The 15,123-nt window shown below is 39.9% G+C and overlaps 1 protein-coding gene across 1 annotated transcript in view; it reads right to left on the reverse strand.

Moving 5' to 3' along the window:
• Window positions 1-14,016, reverse strand: part of Dapp1 (dual adaptor of phosphotyrosine and 3-phosphoinositides 1) — a 49,816-nt gene extending 35,800 nt beyond the window's left edge. The window contains exon 1 of the mRNA XM_076863985.1: window positions 13,862-14,016. Within this exon, the coding sequence (XP_076720100.1) occupies window positions 13,862-13,962 (101 nt within the window). The 5' untranslated portion in view covers window positions 13,963-14,016. The remainder of the gene's footprint in view (window positions 1-13,861) is intronic.
• Between the last annotated feature and the right edge of the window lie 1,107 nt (window positions 14,017-15,123).

Below are 15,123 nucleotides of genomic sequence, written 5' to 3' on the forward strand. Positions count from 1 at the left end.
GTAAATGTAACTTAAAACTGCAATATCATATTTTTCTTTATCCACCAGTTTAGCTAAAAGAGAAGGATTAGACAGTACTAAATATTAGAGAAATTTGGGGGGTAATAGATATTATCATCCGTTATTAGTAAGTGTATAGTTGGGAGGGGAATTTTGCACATCTCCCATAACTGAACCTCAGGTAGAGATGCTACTTCTAGTGTCCACTTAATGAAACACATGTAAGCAGGAGAAAATATGAGCAAAGGTGTTTACTGAAAAATTGTGTGTGAAAGTAAAATTTGGGGGACAGACAAATACCACAAACAACACAAATCCGAGAAAAAAACCTTAATTTTCATGAATTAACTTGTTGTTCAAAACATTATTTTCACTTTCACAGTGTGATATTGGTATGAAGTTTTTAGGATTGTTGGTAACTTGAGGAACATTTATCAGGTTGCTTTCATAGGTGAGTTGTGAAGTTCTAGAGCATTTTCATTTATTTATTTATTTTTAGTTGTCGATGGACCATTTATTTATTTATTTATTTACTTACTTACTTATTTACATGCAGTGCTGAGAATCAAACCTAGTGCCTCACACATGCTAGGCAAGCACTCTACCACTGAGCCACAATCCCAGACCAGTCCTAGAGCATTATGATATGTACAGTTTCCAATCTCTTCTTTCTTTCTTTATTATTTTTTTGTACTAGGGATTGAACCCGGGGGCACTTAACCACTGAGCCACAGTCCCACAACTTTTTATCTTTTATTCTGAGACAGGATCTCTCTAAATTGCTGAGGTTCTTGCTAAGTTGCTGAGGCTGGCTTTGAATTTGTGATCCTACTGCCTCAGCCTCCAAAGCAGTTGGGATTACAAGTGTGCACTGTCACACTCAGCAGTTTCTGGTCTTAAATATTGTGAATTGGCATCTACTATCCACAGCACTGGAGTCTGCACGAGTGAGAGGACCCAGAGCTGGAGCTTCACTGGCTTCACTGTAAACTTGCTTCTGATGACTACAAAAATCACATTTCTATCTCTTATATTATTACTATTGTTGTTGTTGCTGCTGTTACTGGAAATTGAAGCTGCCTTATCACTGAGCTACATCCCCAGCCCTTTTTATTTTTTATTTGGAGAGAGAGTCTTGCTAAGTTGCTAAGGATCTTGCTAAACTGCCCAGGCTGGTCTGACACTTGCAATTCCCCTCCAAGTAGCTGGGATTACAGGCATGTATCATGGCACCTGGCTTGTTTCTATTTTCTTTTTTAACCAAACAATTAAAAATGTTTAACTTAGTAAATGAAAATCACATATAATTCCTCATTACAGAAAAAATTTACAACCATCAGCTTAGTCTATATTCTTTTCAATTTTTGTAGTGTTTGGATAATTTTTGAAACCCTACAGACTTTTATTTAATCTTTATCTACATATTTCTAATGATGGGGGATTCAGTACTTATAGAGGAAAGATTAGCCATTCTTGCATGATTGAGGGACAGAAAACTTTTGCCTCTATAGAATTGCCACCCCTGGATGTACAGCTTTCAAGATGATCCCAGACCTACTTCTTGGAGTTACATAGATGAGAGAACTTCTAATGTATCTTTTTCTCTTTTCCATTGTCTTCATTTACTCTTTTTATGACAAACTTTCAGTTCATTTTTTCATCCAGGGACCTTATTATCCAAAGACCTATTTCCTCTGAATATCTTCCGTATTTTAAATTTCTATCTTAAAGATAAGTGCTGGCAATCAAAACAGAGAAGGTTAGCATCTCTCTTGTTCTTGCTGCTGGGCATACATAAAAAAGCCTGAGATTGCATTACATTAGTTTCTTCACAACTGCATGGTGTGACTGATTCACGCTGAACCTACTGTTAATTAAAACTTCCAAGTAGGTTCTTTTCCTCTACTGGTTTTAGAAGGGCGATGTTTTTAGAGTTAAATGCAATGAAAAACCAATTTACTACTGGGAAATACCAAGTAAAAAAGTATGCTACCTTAGAACACAAATGTAGAGCGTGTCAGTGAGAATCTCATCCACACCTTCGCCTCAAGTCTTTTCTCAGCTAGTCCATCAGCTCCAATCAATTTTAATTTAAAAACTATGTGATTTCACCCAAGTAGCATCCTCCATGTCTTTATCTGTTAAGGCAACTACTGGTAATGCCTACAAAGAAAACCTTATTTTTCACACATGCAACACTGTGTTCTTTTTTTTTTTTAATTAATTAATTTATTTATTATTTTAGTTGTAGTTGGACACAATACCTTTATTTTATTTATTTTTATGTGGTACTGAGAATCGAACCCAGCGCCTCACATGTGCTAGATGAGTGCTCTACTGCTGAGCCACAACCTCAGCCCAACACTGTGTTCTTATTTTTATAAACTTTTTACATGACTTTTTAACTTTTTCAGATAAGAAAAAACTATGAGCTTTATAAATTATACAATATATTATGAATATGCCAGACATTGTCTTAGGTGCTTTATCTACACATTGGGAAAAAAGTTTCATTTTTCTGAAACTTAAAAATTATTTTTGTCTCACTTTCCCTGAAGAAGTAAAAAGAGCAAGAAATTACTATTTATAACAATCTATTAAAAACAATGTGTTATATTCTTCTTTTCTCCCCCAAGGCCTCCACATTTTCACAATTTGTCTCAAGGTTAAGAGTCCACAGAACAGAGAGTAATCAAGCTTCAAACGATTATTAGTACTGGGTTTATAAAATTATTAAAACTAGCAGTTGACTTTGAAGGAAATAGTGGTATTATCCCTTCCATGATACAGTAGCAAATTAGGAAACACCCACCCACTAAAGAATTTTCATAGTTGCCTCTTGGTAAGGTACAGGAAATAAACTGAACCACAGAGCAAGCCCGCAGACTAGATCCAGATAGCTGGTCCTCCATGTAGACTTCTCTGCTTTCATTCCAGTGCCTCCTTGTGCTAGAACCTTCTGGAAAATTGCTCCAGCATGTTGAAAGCTTCAATGATTTTTTTATCCCATTTGATTTTTCAAAAGTAATTTTTATTAGTTCTTTTTAGTTGTATATAATATTAGGGTTCATTCGGACCCACTATATAAAATGTATTTTATATCAGTCCCTACATAGACAAACACATAAATCTCACAAATATACACACACGGAGTAGCAGGAAACAACACTGATCCTTCCATATGCAATTTACTTGAATACTTTCATGTCTATTCATTTTGAATAAATATCATTGTGACTCACTAAACTCACTCTAAGACTTCAAAGAGGTTGCACTCAGTATTTGTTTCTGTTTGGCACATGGTGTTTGAAAAGCCCTGCAAAGCATTGCGACTCAAAGTGTGGACAGACCCCATCGACGTCATCTGGGATCTTGCTAGAACACACATCAGGTCCTACTCTCTACCTGCTGAGGTCCAGGTGATTGTTATGCAGTTTAGAGTTGGAGAAATACAGATATGAAGGATTCTTGGCCCTAAAAACTTCAGTTCACTTCAATAAACTTGAGAGTTCAGTGTTTGTACCTGGAGAGAGGGGCAAGACAAAGTACTAACTGGTTTTTGGTACTCATCAAAAGGAAAAGGGAAGGATCTTCAGGTGAGCATAGTCAGAAATTGCCAAATAGCTCCCATTTCAGTGATATGCACAGTAAATGGTATGGGAGGGGAGCTCATGGAGGGCTGGAATGACCAGGGTAAACTTGAAGAAGGAAGAAGATCAGGAGCCAGGGCTTGAAGATTGGATATTTAATTGATTAGTAAGAAAAAAGGACATTCTAAGAGGAAGGATGGCATGAGCAAAGACATGGGTGTTCATGTATGCACTGTATATTGAGGCAACAGAATGCCTAGTTGAAACAGCGGGTCCATGTTGGGGACTAATACAAGACAATGCTGCAAGAACTAGTGGGCCCAGAAAGCAAGCTTGCGATTTAAAATATGAGCCACGCCTCCATTTATAAATTGCATTTCTTGGGCTGGGTTGTGGCTCAAGTGGTACAGTGCTCGCCTAGCACGAGTGAGGCACTAGATTTGATCCTCAGCACCACATAAAAATAAAATAAAGATATTGGGTCCACCTAAAACTAAAAAATAAATATTTTTTTTTAAATTGCATTTCTTTCTTTTTTGTAAGGTGTAGACAGATTTATTTAGGAAAGTAGATACACATTCAAGGGAGAGTGTGGGCTGTCCCAAGACTGAGAAGCAGCCTAGATTGTGCATCTTTGATGATTGTGCATCTTAGTAAGCTACGTCTACAGATTATTCACAGATTTAATGATATATTCTTCCTCTTTCTGACAAAAATAAGTGAAATAGAACCAAGACTCTGCCCCAAGAGAGCTGCAAAGAGGATTTACATTTCAATCCAAGGCGAGAACAGAAACTTCTGGTCGCTAGAAGGCCCAGAACCAACAAAAGAACTCATCTTTAGAGAAATTTCTCTAGTCTTCATTTTTAAAATTATTCTCACTTTTGAATGACACTGACACACCTTTTGAATTCTCTAGACCAAAAACTAATAGAGGCATCATTCACTTCTCTAAATCCATGGCTGGCATAGCTAATTGATTTGTCTCCTGTTTTTGCTGAAGCTATAGCTCAGTCTCACACTCCTGAGCACAACAGGGATAGAAGACAAGATGAGCCTCTCAGGCTCTCCCTCTCCAGGCGATCTTTACTTGGCTAATAAAAGCTCAGCATTTGAGTTATTCCATGGGATTTTCTGGCTGCTGTTTTATTTACCTTCTTTTTTTTTTTTTTTTTTTTTTATAGAGTTGGTGCTGGACACTTTGACTTTGTGAAAGATAAAGCTCCTGATCCTCTGTGCAAGAGAAATCCTGAGTTTAGGATAAGGAACTGTCTTATTTAGCTCAAGAGCTTTTGGTCCTATGATTGGTCTCATAGTCAGGTATATCCAGGACAAGATGGTATTGTCTTTGTAAGCATGTGAAGTCACATGTTCACAGGTGTGAGCTTATCTTTCCACTGATCAGCGTGATGGACCTTGTTTAAGCAGAGAGAACCAAGGATCAGGAAAGTTTTCTAATAAGGCTGCATTCAGGCATAGTGTGATGTGGGACAATCTTTTCAGAAGGGATGTTTCTGTGATGGACTCAACACGGTGGTGCCCTTCTAGATCACTATTGTAAATGCCCACTTTTACAAATGCTACTAGCAGAGCTAAATGGTGAGGCCATCTGTCCCTGGCTTTAGAAAACAGACTTGAGTGATGACAGAAGCCAACTATGTTAGCCATCAACTAAAGGCAGGTCCCAAGTTTTCTGGTGGGGGTCAGGGCCCTGTTGGAAGGGAGAAGAGAGCTCTGTGGGAGTTAGAGACCAGGAAAAACCTGCTCTTGAAGGAGTCTGAGGAATGAGACCAGAAGTTCTGGGGGATGGAAACAGTGAGATAGAATAGAGACTCAGAGATTCAGAGACACAGAGTGCCACAAAGAGTCAGAGTCACAATTATCAAAGAACTGTACACAGATAGATAGAAAGAGACATAAAAACAGAAACAGATAAAGGCCCACAGGCTCATGCAAACAGCCAACAATACTAGAAACAGTGACTTAGGACACACACAGACAGACCCAGTGAACTGGAGATGCAGGCAGAGAACCACAGGTAGGTAGGCGTAGGGGCAGACTCATGGAGCCTATCCAGAGATGGGTCAGTCGGCACATCCAGAGAAGGAGTGACCTGAGAGATAGACATGGCCACTGACTTGAAGGAGGAGTGGAAATTGCATCTCGTCATAACAAAGGTCCTGCTCAATGCCCAGCAGCACGCACAGGGGAGGAATGACTACAAGACCCAAGGAGCATCGTGAATCCTGGTGGTTGGGTACAGGAAATTCCTGGTTTGGACTGGAAAAAATATTCCACAAATGAGAATCTGGGAAGGCCTAGATGGGATGGGCAGAGATTTAAAACCAGAGATTCTCGGCAGGGATTTGGGGGGAAGGGGCTTTGAATGAAATCTAGTTGACTCTTTACTTAGTGGTTACTAAGTGATTACTAAGTGATTACTCTTGTACCCTATATTTCATAAAATGTTAGTTCTGGGTTTATTTGTCTTTGGTTTGTGGTTGCCAGTGACAATCTGCCATTGTGGGTTAGTACAGGAGACAGAGAAAGACACTTTCAAGAAGTTACAGCTGCAGGAAAGAGTCCCAGTCTTGGGGGATGTAAAAAATACAGTCAGATCCTTATATTACTGGTTACCTCTTCTCTAGTCTGTGATTCAGATGGTACCTCTAACTGATGTCAGTTTATCCCATCAGTAAAAAGTGTTGGCATGAGGGGCCTGAATGCTTCTGGGGTGATGAATGCAAATCCATCACCAGAAATCCTTCTGCTCATGGGCTGGAGTCAGGAGCCTTGAGTTCTGGCCTTGGCTTCGACTCAACTTGTAGCAATTCAACAAACACTTAAATATGGGCTCTTTGTCAAGTGGTAGGCCACGATAGAGAGGACAAAGATGAATAACCTACATTTCTGCTCAGTTCCTAAGGAGTTCACCTCAAAAGGAGAAGGGAAACAGATGGCCAAACCCCTTAGCACCTCAGAATTAACATCTGCAAAATAGCTCCAATTTTATTTGGTGAATCAACCCAAAACACTAACTATCAGTAGCAAATAAAAATAGAACAGTAACATGGAATCCAGGCAACTCTAGAATTTTATAGTGATAAAACAAAGAACAAATTTAAAAATACTTGTGTGAGACATTAAGGTTTTCAAAATATCTTTGATTTCATTTTGAAAAAATACACAAAAGCAGAACCAGTTTTGTTTGGATGTTAATCACTTACCATTCTTAGCTTAATGGAATTACTGGCTTCTGCTCCTGTTCCTTCCTTGCTGTTCCAGATCAATTTTTACTCTAGTTTCTCATTCACCAATCTGTAAACTGCCTAATTAGATTTCTTGGCTCTGGACCACTGCCACTTATGTGCTCAACTGCCCAAAATTAATCTATCTAACAATAAAACATGATGACCATGGAATTCCACATGCCTCCAAATATTCCATATTGTTCATTGACAAATCTATTTCAGGCCCTCTTGAATCTGGACCAACTTAAGAAACTTTGACACAGGGCTACAGGTTGGCCCAAGATAGGAACCCACAACTGCTCTGAGACAGAGAAGGAAATGAAAAGTATACAATCAGAAAGCAAGAGCAATATTATGTACATAATACTGCCACAGTGTTGCAATTCAATCTGTGTGTGTCAGTGAGTGTGTATGTTCACAGAAAAATATTTTTACAAAACTGGAAATAATTGGACAATATAATTTAGTTGCTAGAACATGGCTGATATTTTTTAATGCATTATTCCTTTAGTTTTTGATAATGAATATATATTATGGCAATTTTAACTGTTTATTGTGAATAATTTTGGATATACAAGAAAGTAGAAAATAGTATAAATAGTAAAATAAACAATGTCCACATTTAAATAATACCAATGCTTCAGATAGGGAGGGTTTTTGTTTGTTTTTTGCCATCCTAGGATCAAACCCAGGACTTCATTCATGCTTGGCAAATGCTTTACCACTGAGCTACGTCCCCAGGCCCCATAGTTTAGTTAGAATAATTTTGTTGTTGTTGTTGTTGTTTGTTTTGTATGGGGGATTGGACTCAGGGCTGGTTTACCACTGAGCTACATCACCAGCCCATTTATTTTTATCTTGAAACATGGTCTCACTAAGTTGCTGAGGCCAGCTTCAAATTTGCTATCCTTCTGCTCCCAGATCGCTGGGGTAGGAGGCATGCATCCCACTGTGCCAGACTAGTTATAATAGTTTGTAACTTTTTGCCATATTTTTGCTTATATATCTTTTGATAAACAACTTTAAATTACAGACATCATGCTACTTTAACCCTAAATAATTCAACGTGGGTCTCTAAGAAGTAATATTTTCTTACATCAAGATGAATTAAACGATGGTTCTTCTGCTTTCCTCAGGCGTAACTGGTTTTAAACAGAGAAGTGGGCAGGCACCAGTGGCAGGGCCTCCGGGGGACCCAGACCACAGAGGAGCTGGAGGTGAGCTAGACAGGGAGCTAAGACCCTGCCCATTCACGTACCCCATAGCGAGTTTCATCAGGTCCACTTTAGGAGGAAGAGCCAGAAGTTTATGGCCTCTAAATAGGAATTTAGCCTCTAAGGGGAGTTGTAAGAGACAGAAATTAATCCAGGGCTTCAAAAGAAAAAAAGGTCCAAGAGTCCATTAGGAAAATAGAAGTACAAGGGGGAAGACGGGGTGGAAGCTCCTCACAGAGCAAGGTGAGACTGGTCCAGACGGGTCCCAGGGACTGGGTGGCCTGAAGCTTTGTGGGCTCCTTCTATTTTCTCTGTGGCAAGTTTGCCACTTATACTCCTTGACTCTTGGGGGTTTTTGTCTTCTTTTTTTTTTTGTATCAAATGTCACCATTTCTGACTTCAACTGACAAACAAGACCATCTTCTCGGCTTCCAGTGATCTTCCATACCACCACAGGGAGCATTTTCTCTGGCCACTGCTGGGGCCCCCCAGCCCACACTGCAGAGCATTCTAACTACGCCTGCCTTGCCTCCTGTCGCCGCACAGCTATTTTCCCTTTTATTTCAGTCTCCCCATGGCGCCTTGCCTAGTGTCCCCATCCAACAGGTGATCCACAGGAGAGAGGAAGACTGGAGAGCAGCCCCGCCCACTGTGGATTTCCATGAGTAAGGAGAAGGAAGTCACCCACCAAGGAACAGAAAACACAAAAACTGAAGTGGAAATTCACTTGACTCAAGAGGAGCGCCTACTGCATACTAGTTACATACTACCAACAGCGCAGAATCCATTTTTAGAATCCAAGATGACAGAATTTTCACAGAAGGGGAACTTTGTAGATTCCTTTAGAGTGTGTTTAAGGTTAACTGGAGGTGACATAACATTTTAAATTTTTAAACAGCTCCCTGTATTTCTATTAGAGTAACAGGCCATATAATTCCAGAAGCTAAAAATTACAGCTTAAAAAAACATAAGTCCTTATACACAGAATTTCTGTCTCTCTCTCTCTCTGCGTGTGTGTATGTGTATGTATGTGTATATACTTTTTTTTAAAAAAAGGAATATGATAATCTCTAAAGCAGCCGTAGTGTTTCCTTTAGGTTTGGAAATGACAGCTGTATTAGTTTCATGGAAGGATTAGCCAGCTTCTGGGCTTCACGATGATCTTTGGTCTAGGGCCAGAGTGGTACCCTTGTGATTTCAACTGTGAGGGGCGGAGGGCTTTTCTTGGTAGTTGGTGGCTAAAAGTAACTTAAGGGAGTCTGACAAACTGATACAATGTCAGCCTTTCCTGTCTTTTGCTTTCCAAATTGTTACTGGTGAAGGACCTGCTCTTGAAATATTCTTATATCTCAAGCAAATTCACGGAAAGCTTCATCTATATACCTCTTAACCTTTGCTGAGATTTTCATTTATGTCACCTTAAGTTTCCATGCCAACTGTTGTTCTCCCTGCTACCAATTAAAATCATTGGAAACTCATCATCATCCTTTACTCGGAATCTGTCTTCAAAACAGGTCTCTTCTAACTGCACACCCCACCCCCACCCCCGTCCTATCTGGGACTGAGAAGACCACCAGGAAACCTCCACTAGTTCTTTTATGCTGTTCTCTTAGGGCTCTATGTTATTCTTGTCCAGCTGATCCAACCCAGCTAGCTGGGCTGTTCTAGCATCTAACATGGGCTGCTTTGTGTAGTATTCTTCAAAGTTTGGCTCGTTTTTTTTTTTTTTTTTCCTAAATATATTTTTAATTGTAGATGGACACAATATCTTTATTTTATTTATTTATTTTTATGTGGTGCTGAGGATCGAACCCAGTGCCTCCTGTGTGCAAGGCAGGTGCTCTACCATTGAGCCCCAGCCCAGCCCCAAAGGTTGGCTCTTAATCCATTACAAAATAAGACTGGAAAAACTGGATGCAGAGCGCTCATTAGTCCCCATCCTCCTTTCTAGTGGGGAATAGGAGTAGCCAGCCAGGATGGTGGGGGGTCTTGGGGGTCCAGGGCAAGGGGAGCTGACAGATCCGTTTGGCCACATGGGTCTGGCCAGAGGCTGCAGAGACCAGGGAAGGGGTCTGAATGCAGCCTCCATCACTGCGCCAAATCTCTGTCTTTATTTTGAAAGTAGAGAAGGCCTAACCACAATCCCTGTCTGCTTCTTACCCAGAGTTGTTCACACCAGTGGTGCATTAGGGAACAGGCCTTGCCCCCTCCTGCCTCCCCCTAATCCCACACCATCAAAGTATAAGTGAAACTGAGCCATAGTTTAGGACAGGTTTTTTTTTTTCTCCCCTCTTCCTCCTTCGCTTTTCGGTACAGTAATGCACTTAGGCTGAAAGAAAATAAATGCTTTTGGACTGACACTATAAATGAGACAGGGATGGAAATGCATCTGAGTTGCTTGATTTAGGGACTTGAGAGAATAATAATCCTGTGCTCTAAGCAAGTGACTTGGAAAGAAAATGATGAATTTACTTCAGCTCAGGTTTCAGTTTACAGAACTTATATATTCTAGAGCTTGAAGAAAAATAGAACTAAGACTGATATATGCTTTTTTATAATTTAACCACTAAATTATGTTTATAGCTATCAAAAATATAACATAAAATTTACCTAACTACTCAAAGAACCTACTGAAAATAGTTGAAAACTTAAGTCATTAAAGTCAGATACCTTCCTATTATTACGTGTTGTTGTTGTTATTATTTATTTGTTTCCAGGAATTGAACTAAAGGGAGTTAACCACTGAGCAACATCCCTCAGCCCTTTTTATTTTTGGCCCAGGGTCTCACTAAATTGCTTAGGGCCTCCTAACGTGCTGAGGCTGGCTGTGTACTTTCAAAGCTCTTGCCTCAGCCACTGTAGCCCCTGAGATTATAGGTATGTGCTGCCAAGACCTGTGTCACTATTAAAATAAATAATTAAAAAAAATAAAACCAACTACCTTTTATCAATCAATTACATGACATCATTCTTTATGGAGATTTAAAAAAAACTGAATTAATCAGAAGGTTTGATACAGACAATACCCTCAGTAAGTTAAAGCTTCAAAGAACAAGTTTCATTTAGATTCACAGTTCTGTCAAAGGCAACAAGTCATTGTCAGGATTATTTAAATTATTACCTATGAAAAGCATATCAGTGATGTGCTAGAAGGCTAAATACTGGCTCAGGTTAATCGTAAAATATTTGATTTGCAAATATTAAATATTAATATTAAAAATATTAAGTCCTTGGCAGTTTGAACTTGTCCATCCTTGGTAGAGGCAAATAGCTTGAGTTTGTCTCTATTGGGGAAGTAGACAAACTCTAGAAATCAGGATTTTGTTTACTCCCCATCCTACCCTAGGGGAACCATGCTCCTGAGAGTTCTTCTGGTGGAACGAAAAAGTTCTAATGCTGATTTATGGTGATGGTTATATCACTCCTTAAAGTTAATAAAACTTATGGAACTATGCACTTGAAATGGTAAATTTTATGTATGTAAAATATACCTTAACTAAGTTATTAACCAAAATGACCCCCCCCATAAAAAACAAAACAAAACAACATTTATTAGTGATTTGAAGATTCAGGTACACACCCAACACACTTAAAATAAATAATAAAACCACACTTACTCAATGCTTTTGAGAGTAAATATTCTGTGCAGTGAGTCTCAGTCTCAGCCTCACTTTTGAACCACTTGGAGAGAAATGCTTTTCCCAGGGATACCAAGAATATTTGCCTGTTGTGTAGTCTGGGCACCAGGAATTTAAAAACAAAACCAAAAAAACTCCTTGGGTTGTTCTGGCGCATAGCAAAGATGGAGAACCACAGTGATAAGCAGTTTCCCCAGATAACTACAGGTCGCCCATGTTTTTCTTAAAAAAAAAAAAAAAAACTAAACTAAACTCATATGTTTAATGAATTTCCAGTTTTTCTGAAAAGAAGAAGTCTAGACACAAATGCACTTTTTACTTTTCTTGGAGACTTTGGAGACTCTGGACTTTGTATCGAGTGTCTATTCTTTTTACAGGGAAGGAAATGTGGAGTTTATCTATAGTGTCTTCTTCCTGGCAGCACAGTGGTCTTCAGGGACATCCTACAGTTCCTTTGACATCTAAGTGTGCACCAATAGGACTCAAGCACAGATCCTGGGTTTAAGGATTTGTTTAGTTTAGGGCCAAAATTGAATATTTTCCCTGTCTCTCTTCTCTCTTGGGGTTTCTTACTACAGTAAGCTGAGAATACAGATTTAAAAAAAAACAGAGTGAAACCTTAGAGCTTAATGATTCAATATAGTTTTGACACCCCAAGTCTAGCTTGAGTACTTTGACTTAGTGATACCTGTTTTAGATGCTCATGGAGGGGCCTTTACCTTTTCTCTTTGGAGATTCAATAGAGAAGGACAGAGATATTATGAAACTCTGACTTCCTAGTAGCAGGAGTTTCCCTTTTGAAAATTCTACCTAATGCATCTGATTTGTTATATGAAGGTAGATCAATTCTGAGACCTCAGTTTTAAAATCTAAAGATGGGAATTACTGCTGAGCATGGTGTGCACACTGGTAATCTGGGTGACACAGAAGGCTGAGGTGGGAGGATGAACAGTCCCAGTCCAGTCTCAGCAACTTAGCAAGACCCTGAATCAAAATAGAAAATAAAAAAGGCTCGGGATGTAGCTCAGTGGTAGAATGCCTCTGGATTCAATCCCCAGCACGCACGCACGCGCGCGCGCACACACACACACACACACACACACACGGAAAGGAGTCACTGAGAAATTTCACAGTAATACAGCACAAAAAGATACAATTCTTTTTCAGTTTTTCCTTGGTTAAAGACATGGCCCTTGGGATCCCAGCTTTGCCATTTCATTGATATTTGAGATTGATGTTTGAAATATAAGCAAGTTATTCAAACTCCCCTTTGGTGCTTGTTTTTATTCTTTGTAAGAAGATGACAACAGTTTCTATGTTGTTGGGTTGTGAAGATCTAGAGCTATTGACCCAGGCAGAAGGTGCAGGTTTGGCCTCTTTGGAAATGCAGGTGTCAAAACCAGTCTCGCAGGGTTATTCCCAGTACATCAGGTGGGAGGTCTGGTTTCTCTAGAAAATTCCCTTTTCTTCTCTTGTGTAATACTTGTTTCTTGAAGTAAATATCCTGAATGAGCTGTGTCATCTAGTCCCTCTTTAAAATAGAACTCTGATGACTCCACCTACCTACACTTACCTATTTGAGGCAGAAGTTTTATTCTGTTCTATTGGTATTTAAAAGGCTCAAAGTTGCCCCTACAGATATACATACAAGAAAGAACTCATGAATGCAGTGTGAGGAGAAAGAAACTAATGAGATTGGGGCAAAAACTTCCTCATTCTCTCTCTTTAGAAAAAGTCCCTCTCACTTACAGTAGGGTAGGCTTTCTGTTTACCTTACCAGCAACAGCCTGTCAACAGATCACTGTACAAAAGTCTTTAAGAGCACATTTATTCGTAAAGCAGAGCAATATCAAGGAAACCAGGCAACATCAACTCACACATCCCAATTCTGTCCCTGTTTTTAAAGAATGTCCAATATTTGACTTTTGTCCCACGTTCTGTATTTATCTGCTTTCACATTTGGAAAAAAATAATCTGTTTTTACAACAGAATTAGGCCCCTATAGGGAAGATACCTAACACACACAGACAAATAAAGTGGCCAGTTTAGAAGTCAGAGATGGCAGAGAGAAAGAAAGAGCTAAGGATAATCATTAATTAAGCTTTCAGGATGGAGTAGCGGTTAAGTTCACCCAGAAAACACTTTGAAAAGAGGATTTTCTCTCTCACCCCAAGTCCTGAAGCAGCTCAGCGTCTCCATCTGATCTGCTCCACAGATCCAAGGGATCCTGGGTACTCATTTTCCCTTCTGGAAGTTCTGCTCTGCCCATTCGTGCCCTTCCGTCCGCCTGTGAAGCCCCTGCCAGGTGCTGTGGGAAGAGGAGAGAGGGCTCAGCTGCTCCTTAGACTCTGCTCCTCGGTGAACTGGGAGCCTGCTGTGGCTGTGAGTCTCCAAACAGTGAGGAAGTGAAACTTGGTTACTCCTCCCACTGACTCTGCCACCCTGGCCCTGAGGCTCTGGCAGGAGAGTTCTGTCAGTCAGGAAGTATGCAAACTTAGGTAGCTACCTGGGACACCCACACACACCGCCCGCAGGCAGTTTCTGTCAGAGACATAGAGAGACATCCACCTGGTACAGGAGGACATTAGTTCAAACTCTTTCCATGAGGTCAAACTATAACTTCTGCCTAACACTGTGGGCCTCTCTGGTTTTTAGGGAGAATGAATGTACTCATTCACTCACTTTCCTTCTTTTCTCTCTTAGGCACACAAGGAGCACTAAGGAAGCTTCCATGTCAGGAACATCGGTAGAGCTGGTGGAGAAATCAGAGTCAAACTATCAGTTCAGCCCTGAAGTGTATGTTTTAACACTGTCTCCATATTTCTGCATAATCACTAAAACTTTCTGAAATACCCCTGATATTCAGCTTGGGACTACTCAGAGACATGTTTCTTCCATGGAAGAGGAATAGGGTGAAAAGAAGGTAGGAAAAAGTTATAGAGGTTATTCTTAAGCTCACCTAATGGGACATACTAGAATTCACTGGACTTACACCTGATATGTCTTTGTGTCTATATTTGTGTAATAGAGGAGAATTCTATTTGCCTGGATGTCTTAAAGGGTAACTGCAGAGACTCAATCCTTGGGAAATGGAACAAAGTTCAGTTATGAGTGAATAATATATGTTGCTTCTGTCCTTATTTCTGTATGTAACTACAGGAAAGAATGTGCTTTTGGGCGCTGACTCATGTGTATGGGGTGTGTGTGTGTGTGTGTGTGTGTGTGTTTGTATATGTGTGTGTGTTTGCCCGCCCCCCCCCCCCATCACCTCGCCATGACCTGACTAACTCAGGTTCACCAGGATGTTCTATAACTTATTTTTTTCAGTGTGGTCTGAGAATTAGCAGCATTAGCCAAGTGAAGAGTATAGAACTCAGGGTTTATACAGTGTGTTAAAGTTTGAGGAGGACTGCTTTGCTGGACAGACACC

Source organism: Callospermophilus lateralis, chromosome 8 (assembly GCF_048772815.1).
Source record: "Callospermophilus lateralis isolate mCalLat2 chromosome 8, mCalLat2.hap1, whole genome shotgun sequence".
Lineage (NCBI taxonomy): Eukaryota > Metazoa > Chordata > Mammalia > Rodentia > Sciuridae > Callospermophilus > Callospermophilus lateralis.